Source organism: Lycium barbarum, chromosome 9 (assembly GCF_019175385.1).
Source record: "Lycium barbarum isolate Lr01 chromosome 9, ASM1917538v2, whole genome shotgun sequence".
NCBI classification, from domain to species: Eukaryota; Viridiplantae; Streptophyta; class Magnoliopsida; order Solanales; family Solanaceae; genus Lycium; species Lycium barbarum.
The window spans coordinates 22,036,626-22,050,960 of record NC_083345.1 but is presented as its reverse complement, the minus strand read 5'-3'; the positions used below and the strand labels follow the sequence as shown (position 1 = coordinate 22,050,960).

Genomic DNA, 14,335 nt, shown 5'->3' with positions numbered 1-14,335 from the left:
ATAACAAGTACTACAGTACAATTTTCGATCATTTGTTTAATTTAAATATTGAATATATGATAGTTAACAGATCTTACCATGCTATAGTGTTCGCTTGCGTCACATGGTTTGTTACATCTATGATTCCACTTACTAAACTAACAATTTAAATTAAGATAAAAGAGACTAGCAATTGGTTTTTGATTTATTAAAAGAGGAGCCAGCTAGCTTCGCATAGATTGAATATAAGCTTTTATAAAAAGTTACAAGACTGAAAATGATTGTTTTAGTCTAAGAGACAGTTCATTTTTCTATATCAAAACAAGATTATCTCGAAAATTAAAAAGTTTCACGAACATTATTTTTCCAACAAGATTTGCAAAAGATAGTCCAATCACTAAAAAAATTCTTAAGATCGTTTCCCAAAAGCTTTTTTTTTTTCCTTACTAAAACTCTTTTATACTCCTTTCTTTTCATTTTATGTGCAGTTTGAGGGTTTTTTTTTTTTTTTTTAAATTTATAATCTTAAACATATCATGAAATTTATGTACTATAAATCATATCATTGAGAATAAAATACATAATCTAATACTAAATAGTTTTAAATATATTAAAGCGTCATTCTGTTGTGAAACTGATTGAAAAAGAGAAAATGTCACATAAATATAAGTAAAAATTAATAATTAAATCCAGACACCTAACAAATGGAAAGTGGAATTTACAGAAACAAAGCATAATTTAGGTACGAGGCTGCCCCCTACACCATATGCTTGAATAATACTTTATTTCTGGACCAATATAAAAAAAGAAAAAGAAAAGTTCCTCTTCTTGACGGAACGGTATAAACGGAAATGTGCAAAAAATGAAAAAGTCAGCCCTGGACCTTTGGTTACCCACGATGTATACCTAAAGCCGTACTATTATGTTAGGCGCTGGGATTTGTTTTAAGAAAAAATAGATATTCAAATAATAACTATTAAAAGAAAATACTCTGTTGTTGAATTTTCATGACAGTGTCAAATACTTTTTTATCACAACCTTTTTTGTTTATATATTTTTAATTATAATTTTGATCCATAGTAATACTTCTTATTTAATTTTTAATTATGTAAGTTTTATTTCTAAAAAATGAAGAAACAAAAGTCTGAATCAAATAAAAGTGAAATGCTTGATCCTCCTATGAATTCTTTTGTTCTCTTCGACATGGGGAGAGTAGCTCACATTATTTAGTTTAGATTTAAATAATAATTCAAATAATTATGTTATCATATACTTTGATTGAACAATTTATAGTTACTCTATGTAAGATTAAATATAAGATATATTATAAAGAAGCCTCATCACAATTTTGTTTCAAGATAAAATGGTTTATTATAAAAAGTTAAGGAGTCGATGTTCAAAATCACATTATAAAAACAAAATAACACTAGTAAAATAGTAATACTTATAATAATTTAGGTAACATATAATGTTCTTTTTATGGAAAACAAAAGCTTTCTAACTCTCGTCGCACTTAATTTGTTTATCAATATTGGACATCCTAAAAATCGTTTATTATTATTATTATTATTATTATTTTTACTATATATTACATCAATTAGTGAAATATTAATTAAGTGAAATATTTTACAAAAGATAACTAGTAGTTGAGACGTCTACCCTCACAAGTCATAATTAAGGCTATTAGTTAAGCATTTTCCTAAGATGTATGTTAAGAAAAAATTAAAAGAATAATAATAGTATGAACTGGAGAAATACTAGGATTTATATAAAAAAAAAACACCAACAACGGATGTGGTGCAACGGATCGGGCTATTCCTCCCTTAACCAGAGGTCTCGAGTTCGAGTTCTGGGTATGGAAAAAAATTTGGTAGGAAGTGATTCCTGAGTGGGGCCCTACGGGGAGCAGCGAATCATGATATATAGCCTGTTTGGCCAAACTTCTAAAAACAGCTTATTTTAAAAAATATTTTTCAAAAAAGTACTTTTTGCTAAAAACAGTTTGTGTTTGGCCAATTAATTTAAAAAGTACTTTTGAGCAGTAATTAGTGTTTGGCCAAGCTTTTAAAAAGTGCTTCTATGTGTATTTTTCTCAAAAGTACTTTTGGGCAAAAGCTACTTTTTTTAGCTTCTGAGAAACTGCTTTTGGGCAAAAATTACTTTTTTTAGCTTCTGAAAAACTGTTTCTGCTACTCCCAAAAAACATTTATTTTCTCTCAAAGCTTGGCCAAATACTTCACTTTTTTTTTAAATAAACACTTGTTAAAAAAATAAGTACTTTTGTGGGAAATAAGCATGGCCAAGCAGGCTAATAGTCGGGCTCCTATGCGGTCTGTTCCGTTACCGACTAACAAACAGGGACGTAATTTAATTGGGCGAGACGAGTGAAAACATCTGACAAGAAAGCAGGCGCCAAAAGGCGTGTGGCGGAACTTACATCTCCCCACCACCACCACCGACGCGGCCATCCTACGCTACTTCTTATGCCCCCCGCTTTTTAATGACAATTCCAATGCCCCACACTCTATATAGAGAGAAACATAATTAAATATCCTAGTGAGAGAAATAGTCCCTCGTAAACGGAAAGTAACGTAATCGACGCTTTCACGAGATTCGTACTTTGATACGAATATAAATATTTATAAATATATAGAGAGAGAGAGAGTAACCAGAAAGCAAAGTTAGCTTTAGCTACCTAGCATATATTCACGTACACTGTATACAAGCTTAGAGAGAGAGAGAGAGAGAATTCAATTGATCATCTACATTCCGTGTGTGTTAAGGTATGGTATACACACGAGAAACAGCTGAATTTGTTTGTTAATCATCTAAAAAACGTTGCAATGCTTCAGTTTTATTCGTTTCGATCTTCTTCTTTTCATTGCTTTTAATACCCAAATCCTTAATGGAGTTTTTCTCTGATCTGAAATTTACGCGTTAAGGTTACGTTTTCGGCGTTGATTTTTTATGTTTTTTTTTTTTTTTAAAATGTTTAACTTGTGCAGATTTCACGATATATTCAAAAATTGAAGAACTGGATTGCTTTACGCAAAATCACGGTTTAATTCCGATTTAAGAAGCATAATAATGCCAGGTATTTACGTGTCAAATTTGGATTCATCTGCACATATTTCTATTTACGAGAATTTGAATCGATTCCTTTGCTTCTTTATAGAAATTGTTGGAATTCACGATCACGAAAGAACAAAACGATATTATTTTGAGGCATCTGAGGATGAGAAGAGAAGAACTCGAATTAGATCTTTGAAAAAAAAGGCAATGAATGCTTCAACAAAGCTAACACATTCGCTCAAAAGGCGTACTAGTAAACGAGTTGCTCATTGTCGATTTGCTTCCATTTCAACTGAAGATTTTCGAGATGAGAAGGAAGAGGAAGCAGTGAATTCATTTCGCCAAGCGTTGATGGAAAAGGATCTCCTTCCTGCTCGTCATGATGATTATCATACTATGTTGAGGTAACTTAACTTGCAGTTCAGCTGAAAAAACTAAGCGTGCTTAATGCTATCTGTTGCATAAAAGAAAAATCAAGAGTTAATGGTCAAAAACACACCTGAACTATCAGTTTTTTCGCGAGTTTCACATTCCAACTATTCGTTGTTCCCTTTTCCTACCTGAACTGTCACCCATCTATGTATAAAACATACCTAGTTGGGTAGATGGTGAGAGTTTGGGTTGGAAAAGGGAACAACTAATAGTTGGCCTAGTTAGCTTCGAAGTGTGTTTTAATACAGTTCAGATAGGAAAAGGGATAGATGGTGATAGTAGAGGTACGAAAAGGGAACAACTCATAGTTGGCCTAGTCAGCTTCAAAGTGTGTTTTAATCATATAGATGGTGATGGTTCAGGTAGGAAAAGGGATAGATGGTGATAGTTCAGGTAGGAAAAGGAAACAATTGATAGCTGGGGTGTGAAACTCGCGAAATAGTTGTAGTTCAGGTGTGTTTTGACCATTAACTCAAAATTTAAACATCAATACACAAAATTCTCTGTCAAACAAAAGAAAAAGTAAACATCAAGACACAAGTTTTCTCTTGGAGGTGTCGTCTGCAAGCAAAGTCTCAAATTTGATTGCAATGCAAGGGGCATGCCTTCCATAAAGCTCCAGGAATGAATCCAGTTGGGGCAATAGTCACTAGCGTTACTTTACTGGAGCCTTCATAGTAGGTGTAGTTTTGTAACTCGAAATGTTGATATTGATCTACAGTACACATGTTTGAGGGGGGTTGTAAATATATTGCTAAGGAAGATTTGAAATGCAGCTGCACAGGAAGCTTGGGAGGATGCAATGGAACATTCCTTCCTTCTGTAACTAAATTCATGTTCTTTAAGCCTCCAATACCCTGGGTGAATTTGATGATCTTGGGGATTAATTTGGATGTCATCGGTCCCTTTCCCTTTTTTGGCAACTTGATCTGAGCTTAATCTTTCTGAAATTGAATGTAGAATTTTAAGGGAAAAAAAGGCCTTAATTAGTTTTGGTGGATCTCGACGTGAAGGGTCATTTATCTTGAGAAAGTAAGACAATAACGAGCTTAATAACAAATGTCTCTTTTTTTAATTTGACTGGTGACAGAAATTTGAAGTAGAAGAATCATCTGACTCTACTGCCATTAAGGTAATGAAAACAAGAGAAAAGAGTACTGGAGTTTTTTATTTTATTATTATAGAAGCATGACCTCTCTTTCCTAATAATATCAGGTACAGATGGTTGGTGGAAGGGTCTTGAATTTGGGTAATAGAAACCTGTTAATGAGTTTTACCTCCATTTATAAGATTGTTTCCAGGAATGAACATACTACTTCGGGTATCACGCCTAAGGTCTGGGGCACATGTTTTTATCAATTTAAGGAACACATATGCTTGACCTTCGTTGTTTTCTTGTCTAGATCAGTATATCTTGTCTATCCGTACAAGCAGAATTCATTTGTTGATTATCCAAATCCTAGTAGCTTATATGTAACTTTAAAACATCTCCCTGCAAAGATTTCACATAACCTTCCTGATTCTAATTCATGTAGCTAGTGAATAATTTGGAGACCTAGCCTTTTTGAGGATTAGAAGTAGACTTCTTTGAGGTATTTAGACTAAAAGACTTTGGCTAGGGGTCTCTTTTCTAAGTTCAAGCATCGGGCAATAATTATGGAAAACAATGGTTAATTTATTTTCAAAACTCTTGCATCCACTCAACAAAGACAAAAGAGTTTGGCAAGCTTGATAACTAAGCTTAGTTTTTCATGTTTACATCTTTTTATTTTTGGTGAAATCCTACCAATTACCAGTAGGAGGTTTCTTTATGGTGACCGTTGCTTTGAGACCATAGTTTTTGGTACAGACCTATTCGTTGTGTAGCACTATGAAACTTGAATTCAGAAGCTTATACAACAGCAAAAAAGACAAAGATCTCATTTTTTTCTCATGGCAGCATATTTTCTGTGGTGACAGACAGGATAACGAACCTAGCTCCAGACTTTCTTTCCTCTGGAAGCACCTCTACATAATTGTTTCTCCTCTGGTTCATCAAATCTTATTTCTCTAACAATTCTTCTTCGCACGTGGTTGTTGCTTAATTTCTTCTCTACTCTTTCTTCACAACAGTTTGAAAAATAGATGTTTTTTAGTAAGAGAACCGTTCTTCTTTTTTTCATGCATGATTAGGCAGTGTGATTCAATTTCCCTAGTCAAACTGCTTCTTTTTTCATGTTGAGAGCATCTTCCCATTTCAGGTTCCTAAAAGCAAGGAAATTTGACCTTGATAAGGCCATGCTAATGTGGTCTGAAATGCTCAACTGGAGGAAAGAACAAGGTGTAGACACTATTATACAGGTAGAGTTCTGTTGCACACGATTTGCGTGCATCTTGCTGTATCTTGCTTTTGCTAGAAATTGGTAAGTTTTGTTGCTCATCAGAACACTCAAATGATGATGGTTTGTATAATCGTTATCAAAGCTCCCTGCTGAAACATTTTCTGGACATCTTTTATAGCTTAGTTTTCCAAAATGATTAAAGTAACTGTTTGACATCCTTAGAACAATAGCAACTTCTCGAAGGAGCTGATGTACCAAAGTGCTCCAATTTTTAACGCTGCTTTGTATGTAATAGTTGGAAACTATCAAATCCCTATGCAGCGTAGAATTTTAATTTGATGACCCTTTTCATTGTTTTTAGTGTATTTATTCCTTCCCCACCTTTTATCTAAAGTGGCTGAGGAGATTGTCTGGAGCTATGACATTGTTATGATTTGATTTCGACAATTGATGTTAAACTGGAATTTTTTCTTGACCTTAAGGCCTCAGAGCCAAATGCTATTTATTTATGTTCTTCACAGAAAAAAAAGGTACTTCCATCATTCATGCTAATTATTGTAAAGTTTGTCGAACGACAGTGGGGCTGTCCCTCTTCTACCCTTCTTACTATATCTTAGTATTTCTTGAATAAATTACAGCAATCTTTTGTTTAGAAGCCTAAGGACTGAAGTCTTAAACAGTATCAGATATGTACGTCTATGCTCTTGCTGCGTCTTCTTTTAGTGTTCCCTGCCGTACCAAATTTTGAATACATAGATACAAACAGTTTTTCACAATTTTGAATTTTGGCACATGTTCTTGTGTTTTAGGTGTCTAATTTCTGATGTAAACTCTGGAAATGTTTAGGATTTTGCCTATGAGGAATATGAGGAAGTTCAGCGTTATTACCCTCATGGTTACCATGGTGTAGACAAAGGGGGACGGCCCATCTATATTGAAAGACTTGGCAAGCTTGAACCTACTAAACTTATGAATGTTACCACAATAGAAAGGTTCTTAAAGTATCACATCCAAGGGTTTGAAAGGACTTTTGCTGAAAAATTTCCAGCATGTTCGATCGCAGCTAGGAGGCATATAGATTCATCTACTACAATCTTGGATGTACAAGGACTGGTCGGTATTGAATTACTTGATATTCAACCTAAACTTTATTAGTTTCCATATTTAATATGCAACATCTTTTCTGTGATAATGTAGAATTGGAGGAGTTTTGGGAAGCTTGCCCATGATTTGGTCATGCGTATGCAAAAGATAGATGGCGACAACTACCCAGAGGTGCCTTAGTTTCAGTTTGGGAGTAAATGAATAAATTTTGTTTCCCTTTCAATCATTTGATCCTTTGCTAATAACCTCTTTATTCTGCAGACATTGCACCAGATGTTTATTGTCAATGGTGGAAATGGATTCAGATTTCTGTGGAATACTGTAAAAGGATTTCTTGATCCAAGGACAACAGCAAAAATACATGTAAAGAAACTTCCGTTATCTGCATGGTTATCTTTAAGGGTGATGTCAAACTCACGTTGCCTCTGTTAAATTAACAGGTATTGGGAAACAAATTCCAGAGCAACTTAGCAGAAGTCATAGACCCCAGGTATATGAATGGTTGCTAAAATGCCATTTTTTATATTTCAGAAGTATGATTATTGAGTAAATTGTGTTCATTCCTTCATTATGTACATTGGCTTTTGATCAGCCAATTGCCAGATTTTCTTGGAGGAACCTGCTCGTGCCCAAATCCAGGTGGGTGTCTTAGGTCTGACAAAGGACCCTGGAATGATCCAGAGCTGATGAAGGTGTGGTCTTTGTCTGTAAAAATCATATTAAGGATTCTGTGTAATAATCCTTTGTCAGTCATTTCTCACCTTTTCATGCCAAAAACTCTTGCAGCTGGTCCATGCATTACATGGGGAAGCACTTTATCCCTGGAGAATTACTAGCTTCTCCGATAGTGATATCGAAATCAAACCAGTTTCTCCACAGGTATTATAGCGGCTTAGCTGCACTGTGTTCTGCCTTTCCAGTTATCTTAGAGATGCATCGTGTTTGAGACCGTTATTCTCTGCTCAGTTACTGCACAACGAGATTGGTTCTGCAGAACCTGAAGTGGATGTGGGGGTCTCTGCTTACAGTATCACCCAATCAAAACAACTTTCTGACAAAGTGAGTAACAAGATTCTGTTTGCCCCTTTTATGGTTTACCAGCATCTGATCTATGCCAAGTTGAGAACGCATCTATAGTTATCTCAACTTCCTAAGCCATTTCGTCATCATTTGCTATATACATTGGCTATTTGACCAGCAAGTTAGCTAGGGTGTGATCTTAACTTTCCTGTGTTATAGAAGGGAATGCAATGAGAAAACTGAACACTCTAGCAATAAATATTTGCACAGAAGGATTATTGTTCAATCATGCACAAAACAGTTCCCCTGCAAAGAAAGATATGACAGATGCATCATACTTGTGAATTTGTAAATATGATTTTGTTTTTGCCACAGCAGGAGTATCCCTTTGGATTATACTTCCTCTACCCCCAATAAAAATGAACTAGTTTCTCTTTTGGTTTCCCAAAAGGCCAAAAGTTGACCTTTTCCCTCAAAAGGAAATCTCTCCCTCCTAGAATTCAGTTCAATATAAAATAATAGTGTAGCTTCTTATTTTGCTTACTGATCATTTATAGAAAAAAAGAAACTGTAGATGTGACATCTTACAAAATAACCATACATTAAACTGGTGACATCACTTATTGCACATCCCGCGCTATTCTAATTTTGCCTTTGAACAAACCCCTTTTCATATTATAAACTTATTATTTTAATATTTTTCTACCATATTAAACATAATAATCTATTCAAGCACTTTACTTTAACATCTACCTATCAAAAAAATATTCTACCTTTAACTACTGCAAAGTGAAAGTAGTCACCATTTAATGGGATAGAGGGAGTATTTTTCTTTCGTTTTTTTACTGTACTCTATGCTGACCTTATTTGATAGCAATCATAAGCCCTATGTGCTGGAGGATGGCTATAATCATATCTGCAGAATCTGGTTCTCCATAGATTGTTTATCAATTGTGATCTACAACACAATACAGAAACTTGTTTAAATATTTCCACCTCAAATTTGATATGCTCATTGCTCTCTGTTGTTTTTCTCCAATATAATAATATTTATATATTCATATCTCCTAAGTTTAAAAAAATATATATTCATGTCTCCTGCTTGATTGCTTTAGGTACCAACTAGGAGATCTGTTTCATTTGGCAGCTTAGTTCAAGAAGATTATGGGTCTATGCTTGCAGCTGAAGATTTAAATTCTCCAAGTAAGAATTTTGATTTTATGGTCAATCAGTGGGTTTCATTTTGTATTAGCCAACTGATCTTTCTTTTACCAGATTATATTTTTCTATTATTGCATGGTATCGGTAATGTCTCACGTTTTACTTTGGACATACTGCCTTGTTTCTCTAACATATGCCCCAGCCACCATATTCGATCTAGATTCTGGTTCATCCCTGTGAACTGATTGAGTGTGCTGTGAAATTCAACAAATCTGGCTACATCCAGTGTTGCCCTTCTGTTGTTGGTTTAAGGTGTAAATACCTGGGAATAATAGCTTGAGAATACCTTGCCCCAACCAATTGTCTTCCCAAAAGGCTGTATTCTGCGCATTTCCAACTCTGCAGTTGATTTTATTGCTGAAAATTGGCCGTAGAGCTCCGATAGCCTTCCAAACACGAACACTTAAGCAGTGTTCTTTACCCAGCCTTCTCAAAATCTTCCTTTCTCGTGCATCATTTCGTTTTCACTTTCAAGAGGAAAGGGAGCTTGTCTATACTGATTTGTTTGCTCACCATTTTTATGTGAGAAGATTTCTACAGAATTTTGCTTTGTTGTGGAAAGAAGCATCACTATGGGCTCATACATCTAATCATTTTTATTCTCTTTGCAACAGATAGAACTTCTGTATCAATACAAAGAAGGTTGCCTGAGAAGTCTATCATTGGCTTGATGATTGAAATGATGGTCAAATCACTTGCATGGATATGCTTCTTGTTTCATGGGGTGGGTAGGTTCTTTGTGAAGAACAATGATGCCAACAGATTGGGAGATGGGCAGATATCAGTGAGTGCAAGTTCTGCCCAGCAAAATGTTTCTTCCCCAAAAAAGGAGGATCTCCTCCATCCATGCTGTCAGAGGTTGCAACATTTAGAGGAGGTGGTGGCTGATTTGTTGAAGAAACCTACCACAATTCCTCCAGAAAAAGAGCATATGCTGCATGATTCAATGGACCGCATAAAGTTCATAGAGTATGACTTGCAGAGGACGAAGAAAGTAATGGTCCATGCACTGCTTCCAGATAAAGTTCATTTTGTCCAGTTGCAGAGTTATTTAGTTATCATTGACAGATGGAATAAATTTTCTTGTTTTAGGCACTTCTTGCGACAGCATCGCAACAAGTAGAGCTTGCTGAATCCATGGAATCCTTGAAGGAGAACAAATTAAAAGTAAGCTTTCTTTCATAAACCTTATTGAAACCTCCGCTTACATGTTATAAAATGCAGATTACTGACAATCATTTCAAACAGGTGACAAACTCATGTTGGCTGAGAGGCAGGCCTTCACGATACAAAACCTGATGGCAGCATTGATGCTTAGGTTGAGCTTTAGATTTGTCAACAATATGGATTCAACTCTTGTATATACTCGAGATGAAGTTTTGCAGGTAAAAAGACCATGCCGGAAATATACACAATGGGTAATTTTACGTCCGTCAGTTTCCACATTCAGTGTCTTAATATACCTTACCACGTCCCTCCCTCTGAAGTGTCATCTCTTTCTTGTTTCTTTCAGGCTATTGAGTAAGCTTGCTAGAGTGTTGCACTCCGCCTCATTTTTCTTTAGAGGCGGGAGTGTGATGTTATAGTTGGATTACATTCATATTTGTACATAATTGACGTGTGAGCAATTCTGGACATTACTTACATATTTGCTGTACAGAACAACGACGAATTGAATGCATAGCTAACACATTTGTTGTCTGAGATCCTCAAATTAATTGTGAAGTATTGCTTAGCAACGTCTACTTGAACCAATTGTTAAACAATATTTTGAAAATAATGATTTGGTACTTTCGGTTTTGAAGTGACCAAGTATAGAAACAACCCACGTGGATTTAGAGGGAGTCCCAACAATCCATTCTCAAAGATGACAAACTTCAGTACTACAGTTAATTATACGTGGATTTTGTGTACGGTGTGAAGCTCCGGTGGAATGCCCAAAGCATATTAAAACTCCGTAATATATTTGGGGCTTGAGGTTTCTGCCAAAATACCGCAAGTCGAGGTGTCAAATGGCTGGGTTGAGCTGAATTTGAACAGATCAAAATGATGGAATTAATAAATGAACTAGTTAAAATAGGCTAAACAATGAGTCATAACCTTGCCTGTCCAAGTCCAACTCTTATCAAATTTTAGTTTCTCTGTTCGACCTTATTATAAGATCATGAGCCCGTTTGGATTGACTTATAAGTGGTCAAACCAGCTTATAAGCTGTTTTTTGGTTTTTTAGGTGTTTAACAAACCAGCTTATAAGCTAAAAAAAGTGCTTAGAATAAGTCAAAAAAAATAAGTTGGGCCATCCCAACTTATTTTTTTTGGCTTATAAGTTGTTTTTTTGTCAAACCAGCTTATAAGTCACTTTTTTTTTAAGCTAAGCCAAACGGGCTCCATATTGTAACATATCAACAAAAAAATTTTTTTTTTTTTTTTTTTACAAAGTTTTCATGGGTTAATCTTAGCTACATATTTAGCTCAAACTAACCAACTTTTAGATCGGCTGAATTGGACGGGACAAAATGAGTGGACTTCATAAATGAGCGAACTGAAAAAATCTGATTTTCATAGGTTAATTTTACTACCACTAATTATGAGTTCGTGACAAACCTTCATGGACAGCCAGTTCTTTTATATGTTCCATTTTCTATGACTACTGCTATTTGAGAAGTCGGGATTATTTTTTACAACTTATCATATACTCCTTTTAACATTTTTAATTATAAAAGTTGTATACTGCCTAATAATGTAAAGTTTGTTTGAGAAATGGAAAATGTCCAAAGCTCGTAAAGTATTCGAAATTGAGTAGATATGCTTTTCGTTAATAGTTTAGCTCACAGATATTTTTAATTTAACTGAAGCCCCCAATTAACCTAGTTAGCTTAATAAGCAAAAAATGGCCAAATATCCTCTTAAAGTATGCAAAATTGACCAGATATACCCTTATGCAAAATTGACCAGCTATACCCTTCGTTAATAACACCCATGAATAATAATCAAATTCGATTTTCTCAAATTTAACTAGGTGAAACATTAGTTGTTTGACTGACAACCTCCTTTCAACCCCACGGATTTTTATAATAGTGTTTCTCCACTGCTAAAATCAACTCTTCATGATTGTTATTGCGAAATATTATCCATTTAGACACTATAATTAAAAAAAAAATGCGAGCTCCGCCTCTTTTTTTAAACAAATAATATCATGATAAAAGTTGTTTCGTCCTTAATTTAGAACACAATTGTAGTGTCAGGAAACTAAAGAACAAAAAAATGTATACAAATTATAATTTTCATCATAGAAGATATTTACGTTTGTTACATCTATATATTATTTACATCATTTTTGTAAAAAATGATACTATTAACTTAAGCTAAAGCATTTACATTCAAAATTAGAATTTGGTGCTTGGCTTTGGTTGTTGCATCAACACGAGTAGAAAGAAAATGTTAAATTTGTACATCTTAACATATTTGGCTCTTTTCGCTTACCAATAACCGAATGAAGTTAATAGGGGACTCCAGTTACATTAATAATATATTTGGACCAACTATTAAACGGAAGGACATATGTGAGCTAAACTATTAATGAAGGGCGTATTCTCTCAATTTCGAGTACTTTAAAGGCATATTTGGCTATTTTCTGTTTGAAAAATTAAGATCTTGATGTCCAAATTGAAGGTCGAAAATTAGGACTAATATTCGTACTCTGAACCTTTTATCTATATCTATATTAATTAATATTATTATAAAAGTAGCAACCTCTTATTGAAATGACTTTAGGAAGTGCCTAACCTTTCTTCTTCGATCCGATCCTTTCGATGACCCATGGTCTGAAAATGAACTTACTGTCTCTTCGTCTCCTGCCTTGGAACTTTTAAATTAAGTATGAATTACCTAAATACCCTTCTTAAAAACCTAACTATCGTACTTATAAATGATACAAGAAAAGCTACGCTTCGACAGAGAGATAGACAGACTAGACTTCCACTGGTTACTTGGAGTGAGTTTGTGTCATTGTTTATGGACAAATTCATTTCTCAGAGTCAGCGTTATGACATGACATGTCAATTTGAGTACTTGAATCAAGGTGATATGTCTGTTATGAGTATGTAGCAAAATTCACTATCTTGGCACAATATGCACCTTACTTGATCCCTACTGAGAACAATGATAAGAGGTTTATGGATAATTTGCATTGCAAGATCCGATTATGGTAGCGAGCGAGGTTCATAATGGCACCTATACTGATGCAATGAATTCTATTATTTGCATTGAGGCTACGTAAAGGCAGGAGGATGACGAGAAAGAGAAAAAGAGGGCTTGCCATTCTGGGACTTCTAATGGAGCTTCATCTAGGGACAAGAGTTCACACGATCGAGGATCCTCTAAATCTGCTCAGTCAGCAGCACTGTCCTCTTTTAATGCACCACCAGCTCGTCAAGAACATCGACAACAGTAGAGCTGTGGTGATTCATCTCAATCCGGACCACCTACTTGTGGTTCATGTGGTATGAGGCATTATGGTCAGTGCAAAAAGATAGGTGGTAAGGAGTGTTTCCTTTAAGTTGGGGCATTATGCTAGGGAAATGTCCACAAGGCACTATTTTTTATCAAATCATAGTCAGACCACAGGGTTTTTTAGCTACAGTTCAGGCACCAACTCTACCAACTAGAACTACTACTCAGACCACTCAGGAAGATTAGACGAAGAACTCACCGTGCTAGGGACCTCCCTGAGTGTTTGCTTTGGCTAGGAAGGATGCAGGTGTATAAAATGCAGTGATGACAAATATACTTACATGTGTTCTGATGATACCTTCACACTTATATATCGAGGTCTACTTATTCCTATGTGTCTCCATACTTTGCATCATACTTGATCTAGATCTTGCTTTGCTTAGTTAATCTGTTTGTGGGTTGAATTACTGTGAGGGAGTCCATTATAATTGATAGGGTCATCGCAGTTTACTTGATTATCTTTCAGGATACAAGTGCTTCGATTGACCTTATGCTATTAGATATGGTGGACTTTGACAATTTGACATCATAGTTAGTACGAATTGATTGGCATCTTTTCATGCGACACTCAATTGCCACACCAAGACCACGACGGTTGGTATTCGTGGAGAGACTAGTGCTACTTGGAGAGCACTGAATGCTAATCTTAAGGGAACTATCATATATTGCATGAA

At 35.1% G+C, this 14,335-nt stretch overlaps 1 protein-coding gene across 5 annotated transcripts; it reads left to right on the top strand.

Moving 5' to 3' along the window:
- Positions 1-2,373: 2,373 nt before the first annotated feature.
- LOC132610083 (phosphatidylinositol/phosphatidylcholine transfer protein SFH9) lies at positions 2,374-10,853 on the top strand. 5 transcript variants are annotated; one of them, XR_009571004.1, is made up of 16 exons: positions 2,374-2,762; positions 2,985-3,073; positions 3,155-3,455; positions 5,724-5,823; positions 6,651-6,917; positions 7,002-7,079; positions 7,170-7,271; positions 7,349-7,398; positions 7,501-7,600; positions 7,695-7,787; positions 7,875-7,967; positions 9,044-9,131; positions 9,764-10,143; positions 10,242-10,316; positions 10,398-10,534; positions 10,663-10,853. XR_009571004.1 is itself a non-coding variant. In XM_060324338.1 (15 exons), exons 2-15 carry the CDS (start codon positions 3,067-3,069, stop codon positions 10,446-10,448), a joined length of 1,785 nt encoding a protein of 594 aa, XP_060180321.1. In that variant the 5' UTR covers positions 2,374-2,762; positions 2,985-3,066; the 3' UTR covers positions 10,449-10,853. The 5 variants fall into 5 exon arrangements, 3 of the variants coding, with proteins under 3 accessions (XP_060180321.1, XP_060180323.1, XP_060180322.1); XR_009571005.1 differs by having other exon boundaries at positions 10,398-10,567; XM_060324338.1 differs by having other exon boundaries at positions 10,398-10,853.
- The last annotated feature ends 3,482 nt before the right edge of the window (positions 10,854-14,335 follow it).

Coding starts and splice junctions, on each gene's coding strand:
- LOC132610083 (XM_060324338.1), top strand. Junction 7,399..7,500: donor GCAGAAGTCATAGACCCCAG/GTATATGAATGG, acceptor GCTTTTGATCAG/CCAATTGCCAGATTTTCTTG. Junction 7,788..7,874: donor TCAAACCAGTTTCTCCACAG/GTATTATAGCGG, acceptor TTCTCTGCTCAG/TTACTGCACAACGAGATTGG.